Source organism: Hordeum vulgare, chromosome 3H, assembly GCF_904849725.1.
Source record: "Hordeum vulgare subsp. vulgare chromosome 3H, MorexV3_pseudomolecules_assembly, whole genome shotgun sequence".
Taxonomy (NCBI): Eukaryota; Viridiplantae; Streptophyta; class Magnoliopsida; order Poales; family Poaceae; genus Hordeum; species Hordeum vulgare.
In genome coordinates, this window is record NC_058520.1 from 580006033 (window position 1) to 580016001 (window position 9969).

The following is a 9969-nucleotide window of genomic DNA, read 5'->3' on the forward strand; positions in this document are numbered from 1 at the left end:
CACCATAGTGTCTAATTTGATGGCGTTCCTTATGCAAAAGAACCACAAAATACAGTACTTATTCTACCATTTTTTTTCCTTTAGACCAAAATACAAGGCTGAAACTGAGCAAAAGAAAACAAGCAACATGGAATTCGACAAAATTTACAGTAGTTTCAAGGGTTATTGGTTCAGTTAGAAACCAATGGGTGTTCTAGAATGGTAAATATCGCCCTAGTGCTATAAGCATTGACAGAAATTGATTTTCTTACGCACCAGCGCAACATCAGCAGATCTCACAAACATCACATCAACTTCCAACCATTCATCTACCTTTACGTTCCATCTTGGTAAAAAAAAATATTAGCAGTGTAATTGATGGGATTCCCCATCCAAAGAACTCCAACCAACAAGCAAACAGAAGGACAGCAGGGTTGGAGAGAAGATACACCCAACTAGGAACCTGTTAGTAGCATCTAGTGACAGAATATTAGAAGTCGAAATGTAAACATAACATAAATTTATCTCTAGTTCTACAGGACAAGGCCAAAGTTTACAGAAGCTATGTAGCTTAAAACATAACAAGAGTTCAGCCCTAGTTCAAGAATTTTGGTACAACAACTATGTAAGATGCCATATTAATTGACTTCAGGGTAGTCCAAGTTACAGTACATCAAAGAATGTTTCCTATTGCATGTTTTGTGTTCATTATAAAAAGAACAGAGTTCCATGTTTTACTGCGTCAGTCCTTGTCTGCGATTAGTAAAACAGAGGGGAGAAGATAGACCCATCGCAAAAGAATGGTACAACAAAGAAAAGGGTGACCAAACAACTCTTGACAAATAAAAAATCAAGATAAGAGCGTAAATAGAGGCACAGATCAGTTAAAACTTAAAAGTGAACCAACAAAGAAATGGATGTTCATGACAACTGGGTAAACTTCTGCTGCTATGTTTCAAACTATCAATGTGTGGCCCTAAGAACCTTATCATTAAAATCTTATCATAATAGAACTATTGACAACCATATTCTGGATGCCCTCATAGGCTCATACATAGAGAACATTACCAGGCCCCTTTATTGGTTGGTGACTGCAACCTTGCTTTCTTAGGCACCAACCCGACATCAGCAGATCTCACACACATAAACAGGATTCCCCATCCACAGAATTGTCAAGAAGTCAACCAGAAGAATAGCAGAGCCAGAGCTAAGATATCTGCAACTGGGAACCTGCTAGTAGCATCTACTGGCAAGCAGTAATAGTGAACACGGCAACATACAGTTGATGACGTGACAAGGGCAATATAATGCTGCAGTGACATAACAAAAATTCCAATTAGGTTGAAGAAATTTGCTGGCAGCAGCTACAGTAAGCCAACACTTCGATTGTTGCTATAGGGTAGTCGAAGTTTCGGTTTATCAAAAAAATGTTTGGTGTTGCATATGTTTATTTATGCTAAGGAATCTTACTTCCATGATTTAATGTGTCAGTGCTGGTCTGCTATTGGTAAAGAAGAGGAAAGAAGATATAACCATTGCAAAATGATGGCACGATGAAGGAAAAGGTGAATAAACAATCCCCTTGATGAATAGAACAATCAAGACTTGACAAGAGCATAGACAAAGGCAATAAATCTATTCAAAGTGAAAAACAAAAGGGTTGATTCATAAACTTCAGCTGCTATGTTTTGACTCGTCAATGTATGCTCCTAAGAGGTAGGGCACTTGGTTCCAGGTGCCACGACCCTTGTGGTATATCACGCTCTCTGATTTCAATGACAATAAAAGCAGGAACTCGATGGGAAAAGCTGAGCATTTCAGACTTTGAAATCCACCTTGTCAAATGGAAATCTTCCAGCGATGCTCTCTGGAAAAATGATAAGCAGCCTTTTACGCGAGTCAAGCTGCATGCATTAACTCCATTCTCATCAGTATAATCTGAGAGGATCTCAACCATGCGAGGTTCACATTTGTCAATATCAGTGCCATTTAAGGTAATCTTCCAATTTTTGTACATTGCCCATATTTCCCCTTTCTTCGGGAAGATTCGATAGAAAAACTTCTTTGAACTCCAGTCACACTGTACAGGATGAGAGAAAGCTGATATGTCCTTGTAAGTAGTTTCAGTGCCAGCTCGAAATACCCCACAAGCAACCGGTAAACCATCTTCAACCCATCGTATTTCTTCATTAAGCATTGGATGTGGTTCCAACTTCAACACAAAAACTGTAGCATCTGAAACCACATGGATTATTCTGACATAAGACCTAGGCATCCGATCCCGAGCATCGTACACAGCCCATATCTGCCCCTCCATAAAATCTTCAGGTGACAATTTGTTATTGTAGTTCATCACTCCTTGCTGGGAAATACCTGAACCTAAATTATTATTGTAGTTCATCACTCCTTCATGAAAGCCATTTGTGTCACTATGCAAACCAGAAAGCGGGGACAAAGGAGTCACACTTGCCAATGTATTTTGATGCTGCAGATTTTCTGGTACAATAGAATGTTCAAGCTCCAGGACTGTCCCAGCATCATGAGTAAATCTAAATGAAGGGATCATGTGAGAAAACATGAGCAGATTGTCACTACAGACTTGTAATACCTGCTCCCTCCCACTCCTCATGTACCTCTGGAAAACACTTTTAAATCCATCTACCTTTACCAAGGGTGCAACTGTACAACCTGAGTCTTCTGAATAACTGGTAAGAATTTCTACAGCAGAAAAGGCACTCTTCTTCCGCATTTCAGGATTACTGCACCACCCAATGTCCCAGTCACTGTAGATGGCCCATGCTTCTCCTCTCCGGGGATATAATTCAAGATGCTGATTTACATTATCACAAGATATTTCGTGGGAGAACATACTCAGAGAAGATAGCGACATTTGCCGTTCTTCAGCAATGAAGGTTCCACAGACGAATGGCAAGCTTGCAATTAACCACTCCTTCTCTTCATGAGATTGCGGGCATGGTTTGAACCACGATACATATAGCTGCATCTTATCTGTCAAAACTTTATTTATTCGTGCATATCTGCGAGGAAACTTCTCCCAGTCATAACCTGCCCAGATCTGGCCAGTAGCAAACTGGTGTATCGATCTGTCCTCCTCAAAGTTATGATGGTCATACTGTTGACTAGAGCAGGGGTCATCTTGTATGGCATCTGAGAGATCAGCAAAGCAGCCGTCGGGATCTTCCTCCGAAGAGGACACAGAATACACGTCCTTCTCCCATGCACTCTTAAGCTTCTTGTCTGCATGGTTTTCCTCAGGCAACTCGAACTCACCATCATCACCTAAAAAGCAATGATCGGTCCTCTTGGTTTTGGAAGAACTAGCCACGTTTGAACAATTTCCTACATCCAAAAATGGTCGGTCAACCTGCCAAACATGCTTCGTGTCCACGCTTTTTACTCTATCCAGGTCAGGATTTGTGCCGAGAGGAGTTGCTGACCCATCGACATGCATCCGTTCGGTCTGCGAAATGGAATCACGCCGCAAGTCAGCGTGAGCACTGCTAAACGCACCAACTGCCATCTGCTTGACCGAACCCCCCGCCGTGTTGCTCGAGTCGAAGCTGGCCCTCTTGGCCGGGTCGGACAGCACCTTGTAGGCGTCGTGGACGAGACGGAGCGCCAGGTCGGCGCCGGGGAGGGCGTCCCTGACGGGCTCCAGCTGGGCCAGGAGGGCCCTGTGCCGCGCCTCGATGGCGGCGGCGCCGTCCCCGGGCAGGACCTGGAGGGCCCGGTACCAGTGCGGCGTGCGGCCGGCGGGGGCGGCGCAGAGGACCTCCAGCACGGCGAGCATCTCGACGGCGCCGTCGAGGCCGGGGTTGGTCTGGAGCGTCTCCAGCAGCAGCGTCCTGGCGCCGGTGTAGTCCCCGGCCCGCATCCTCGCCGAGATCGCCTCCCGGTCCGCCTCGCCGTCCCCATCCTCCATCCTGCAGCCAGAAATCCTCGTCAGAGCCGAACTCGATCCCCGCATTCGATCCCCGTGCGATACAAATCGGCAATCACGCTCCGTGGCACGAAGCCGGAACCTCACCTGCCGCGCCCACCGGCCGGGACGGGGGACGAATTCGAATCGAGGTGCCCCTGAACCCTAGCGCGGGGACGGCGATTTCCGCCGCGATTTGGGGTTTGACTCTTCGGCGCTGCTACGGCGAGCGCAGCGACTTCCCCAGTAGGGGTCAATGGCCGGTTCGAGCTCTACAACTTCATTCTGTGGCCTACGGTGTGGCAGCGACCCCACCGCTTCCCTCGTGGGCTAGGCCTCCCCAGACCGACAAGCGAATGGGCTGGCAAGTCAATAGGAGAGCAAGCGAGCAACTGGGTGCGTTTGGACCCCAAGCAAAATCAGTTATATCTTTGCCAGGCTAGAAAACACGTTTGGTATAACCCAAAAAATATCGTTTCTGAGGGCAAGTTAGGTGGTGTTTCTTTACCCAGGGACTAGACTAAAAAGTCCCTTTTAGTCCCTAGGTAAAGAAACATGAGGGACTTTTTTAGTTTTTTTCTTTTCGATTTCTGGTTTCGTACATTTTTCAGCTAACCCTTTAAAGTATTTTTGTTTTCAGTTTTTTCTTTATTGGCAAGGTATGTTGGTTCTCTGTTTTCCTTTTTGGGTTTTTTTCATTGTATTTTTTAAAAATTTATATTTCAAACAAAATTATGGGTGGGAGCTTCCAACACGATCAAATGTCAACTTTTAACTCGGTTTCACAACCCTGAAATGCAAGCGTTAGATATTAAAACTCTTTAAAGTCACGGTCAATGAAGCTTTAGAGGCGCGGTTCATGAATCTCTAGAGGCACGGTTGTAATACAAGAAAATAATCAAATGGGGATATGTTATGCGGTGACAGGAGGCACGGTCAATGAATCTTTAGAGGCATGTTTCATCAATATTCAGAGTCACGTTCATCAATCAGTATAGCCACATTCCATGAATCTTTAGAGGCACGGTTCATCAGAAATCCTCGTCAGAGCCGGACTCGATCCCCGTCGATACAAATCGACAATCATGCTCCATGGCACGAAGCCGGAACGGGGCCGGAACCTCGCCTGCCGCGCCCATCGGCTGGGACGGGGGACGAATTCGAATCGAGGTGTCCCTGAACCCTAGCGCGGGGACGCCGATTTCTGCCACGATTTGGGGTTTGACTCTTCGGCGCCGCTACGGCGAGCGCATTGACTTCCCCAATAGGGGTCAATGGTCGGTTCGAGCTCTACAACTTCGCTCTGTGGCCTACGCTATGGCGGCGACCCCACCGCTCCCCTCGTGGGCCAGGCCTCCCGAGAGGGACAAGCGAATGGGCTGGCAAGTCAATAGCCAGCTTCGGAGTGCTCGTTTGTATAAATTGTGGACCGAATAGGTAGAAACAAGAATAACCCAGCGGAGTGAAAGGAGTGCGGTTCAGTTACTCAGGGAGCACTCCTTTCCACGCGTCGTCACTTGGCGCTCTCACCCGTCATCACGCGTCGTGTTTTAAGCGTTTTTTTTTGTACTTTTTCGCACGTGTTTTTGTTTTTAATTGGTTTTTCCGGGTTTTTTTGTGGTTTTTTTCATCGATCTTTCTTAGTTTTTGATGAAAAACAAACTTTAAAAAAATTACAAGAAAAAACACGTTATCTGGTTTTTTTCTATTTACCTGTTTTTTTTCTATAAGAGACACGATTTTGCTTTCGTGAGAGGCTAGTTTATGCCTTTCGGAAACAAAAAATGTATTTTTTGTTTTTGTTTTTGCCAGAGGCTGTTGAGGAACGTAGCATGGAAAACAAAAAAATTCCTACGCACACGCAATACCTATCCATGGTGATGATCATCTACGAGAGGGGAGAGTGAATCTACATACCCTTGTAGATCGCAAAGTGGAAGCATATATAACGCGGTTGATGTAGTGGAACATCTTCGTGATTCAAATCGCAACCCGTTCCGCGATCTCATCACGATCCGTCCCGCGATCCCATCACGATCCATCCCGATCTAGTGTCGAACGGACGGCACCTCCGCGTTCAACACACGTACAGCTCGATGACGACCCCCGCCTTCTCGATCCAGCAAGAGAGACGGGGAAGTACATGAGTTCTCCGACGGCGTGACGCGCACCGGTGATGGTGGTGATCTATTCCTGCAGGGCTTCTCCTAAGCACCGCAGAAAACCGATCTACAGGAAGAACTACAAACTAGAGGAGAGGTTAGCACGTGGATGAAACTGTGTGTCTCAAAAACCCTCAATACCTCTAGTATATATAGGAGGGAGGGAGGGAGGAGGCAGCCTCAAACCCTCAAGGTTTGGTCGAAATTGGAGGTGGAGGAGTCCTACTCCAATCCTACTAGGAGTAGGATTCCTCCTTTCCACTTGGAAACCCTTTCTACCTTTTCCACCTTTGGGTTATTGCCTCTCAAACCTCATGGGCCTTAGTGGGAGCTTATGTCAGCCCACTAGGGGCTGGTTTGTATCCTCCACAGCCCATAAAGCCCCTCGGGGCGTGACACCCCTCCCAATGGTCCCCGGTACCCTCCAGGCACTCCGAGTACACTAACGATGAGCCCAAAACTTTTCCGGTGACCAAAACAGGACTTCCTATATACCAATGTTTACCTCCGAACCATTCCGGAGCTCCTCGTGACGTTCGGGATCTCATACGATACTCCGAACAACTTTCGGTTACCAACGCCTATAACTCAACTATACCGAAACGTCACCGAACCTTAAGTGGGCAGACCCTACGGGTTCGAGAACTACGCAGACAGGACCTGAGACATTCTCCGGTCAATAACCAATAGCGGAACCTGGATGTCCATATTGGCTCCTACATATTCTACAAAGATCTCTATCATTTGAACCTCTATGTCAAGGATTCAGTTAATCCCGTATGTTGTTCCATTTGTCCTTCAGTATGTTACTTGCCTGAGATTCGATCGTCGGTACCTCCATACCTAGTTCAATCTCGTTACCGGCAAGTCTCTTTACTCGTTCCGTAGTACAAGATCCCGTAACTAACTCCTTAGTCACATTGCTTGCAAGGCTTGTTATGATGTTGTATTACCGAGTTGGCCTCGAGATACCTCTCTGTCACACGGAGTGACAAATCCCAGTCTTGATCCATGCCAACCCAACAGACACCTTTGGAGATACCTGTAGAGCACCTTTATAGTCACCCAGTAACGTTGCGACGTTTGATACACACAAGGTATTCCTCCAGTGTTCGGGAGTTGCATGATCTCATGGTCATAGGAACAGATACATTGACATGCAGAAAAACAGTAGCAATAAACTGACACGATCATATGCTACGTTTATTGTTTGGGTCTTGTCAATCACATCATTCTCCTAATGATGTGATCCCGTTATAAAATGACAACTCTTGTCTATGGTCAGGAAAACTTGACCATCTTTGATCAACGAGCTAGTCAACTAGAGGCTCACTAGGGACAGTGTGTTGTCTATGTATCCACACATGTATTTGAATTTCCAATCAATACAATTCTAGCATGGATAATAAACGATTATCATGAACAAGGAAATATAATAATAACCAATTTATTATTGCATCTAGGGCATATTTCCAACAATCTCCCACTTGCACTAGAGTCAATAATCTAGTTCACATCACTGTGTGATTGTAGTGAATATAACACCCATACAGTTCTAGGGTTCGATCATGTCTTGCTTGTGAGAGAGGTTTTTTTAGTCAACGGATCTTAACCTTTCAGATCCGTGTGTGCTTTACAAATCTCTATGTCATCCTATAGATGCTGCTACTACGTGCCATTTGGAACTATTCCAAATGACTACTCCACTATACGAATCCGGTTTACTACTCAGAGTTATTCAGATTAGTGTCAAAGCTTGCATCGACATAACCCTTTACGACGAACTCTTTAATCACCTCCATAAACGAGAAAATTTCCTTAGCCCGCTAGTTACTAAGGATAATTTTGACCGTTGTTCAGTGATTCAATCCTGGATCACTCTTTGTACCCCATGACAGACTCATGGCAAGGCAGACATTAGGTGCGGTACACAACATGGCATACTTTAGAGCCTACAACTAAGGCATAGGGGACAACCTTCGTTCTTTCTCTTTCTTCTGCCGTGGTCGGGCTTTGAGTCTTACTCAAATTCACACCTTACAACACAGCCAAGAACTCCTTCTTTGCTGATCTATTTTGAATTCTTCAAAAACTTGTCAAGGCATGCATTTCATTGAAAGTTCTATTTAGCGTTTTGATCTATCTCTATAGATCTTGATGCTCAATGTTCAACTAGCTCTATCGAGGTTTTCCTTTGAAAAACTCCTTTCAAACAACCCTTTATGCTTTCCAAAAATTGTGTTTTTACGTGAGAGAAACGATTTTTCTTCCGTGAGAGGCACGGTCGTGCCTTTCGAAAACGAAAAAACATGTTTTTTTGTTTTTTTACGAGGGTTACGGTTTTGCTTCCGCAAGAGGCACGGTCGTGCCTCTCGGAAACGAAAAAAACGTGTTTTCTGCTTTTTGCGAGGGTCGCGGTTTTGCTTCCGCGAGAAGCATTATTTTGTCTTCGTGAGAGGCACGACCATGCCTCTCAGAAATAAAAATAAAATATTTTCTTATTTATTTTCTATCGCGAGAGGCATGGTTTTTCCGTCTAGTTTTTTTCTTGAAAAAAAAAGTTAATCAAAACCTATCAATATGGGATCTAATTTTGAAGATCTCGACGCTAGGAACCCAACGATGAAAACGATTTGAAATTTGGACGCACGCTTTAAGAGATAAACTCTTTTAAGAGTATCGATCTACGAAAAAGAGAAAACTCCGAGGTTGCGATAAGTGGCACACATAAGATGAGAGTGATACTTGAAAGGAATCTCTACTCTTAAATTAGGTGTCTACGGTCGTGATGGTAGGTTTCTGTTTCGGATTTATCTTCGTCATACCTCTCACATTTGTCCTGTTTTTATGTCCCTCCTCCCATCATCATATATTTAGTAATGTATTTATATGAAAGAATTGATCAAAATTAATTTCTAAAAGAATCTTTAAATACCAAATCTGAATTAATTAACCTTATCATAAGTGACTCAATCCCATTTATTAATATTTTCATACATCATCAAATTACACTAATTTCTAATACATCTCAAATCTGAAAGGACATATTTACGAGCATCTTTAAAAAGAGTAGGCCAAAAGAAACCACATTGTAATACCTTGTATGCAGTTCTCTCACCAGAATGGTGTCCTCCATTGGCTTCAGAATGACACTTCCTTAGGATATGTTCGTGTTAATGCTTAGGTATAAAACGTCCAATAACATCTTGTACTCCTTATTTATAAAGATGTGGGTCGTCCCAAAAGTAATGTTGTAAATCATAGAAGATTTTTTTCTTTTGTTGATAGGTGAATCTAGACAGAATATATTTAGTAACAATGTAATTAGCATAATCCACATACCAAGGAGTACTAAGTGAAGTATTTATAACAACAAGTTGATCATCAGGAAAATTATCATCAATAGTCAGTGGGTCATAAGAACATTTTCCATCTTAGACAAGTTATCTGCTACAAGGTTTTCATCTCCCTTCCTATCAACGATATGCAAGTCAAATTCTTGGAGTAAAAGCACTCACCTGTTAAGTCTAGGTTTAACATCTTTCTTTTCCATAAGGTATTTAATAGGACCATGATCAATGTGAATAGTTACCAAAATTGTCAGAATCCTGATTCTGAATCGGATCGGAGCTCCGTTGCTAGGATCGTGAATCATAGAATCATAACTACCATGATCGTAGAAACTTAGATTTTATGAGAAAAAACGTAGAATCGGAGAGCGTAGTTTGGGCCGTAAGATCATAGGATTCTAAGACTTGAGTCGCAATTCTAACAACTTTGATAGTTACTTTAGAATCAACGATGTAAGGTCTAAATTTAACACATGCAAACACAACTGCTAAGATTTTTTTCATTAGTACCATCATTTATTTTGGCATTATCTAGGGT

General features: G+C 43.6%; 1 protein-coding gene across 1 annotated transcript; it reads right to left on the minus strand.

The window, feature by feature from the left end:
• Positions 1 to 1533: 1533 nt before the first annotated feature.
• On the minus strand, positions 1534 to 4196 carry LOC123445309. Its single transcript, XM_045122270.1, has 2 exons — positions 4028 to 4196; positions 1534 to 3923 (listed from the first exon to the last, which is right to left on the minus strand). The coding sequence occupies exon 2, from the start codon at positions 3920 to 3922 to the stop codon at positions 1676 to 1678; it is 2247 nt and encodes a 748-aa protein (XP_044978205.1). The 5' UTR covers position 3923; positions 4028 to 4196; the 3' UTR covers positions 1534 to 1675.
• Between the last annotated feature and the right edge of the window lie 5773 nt (positions 4197 to 9969).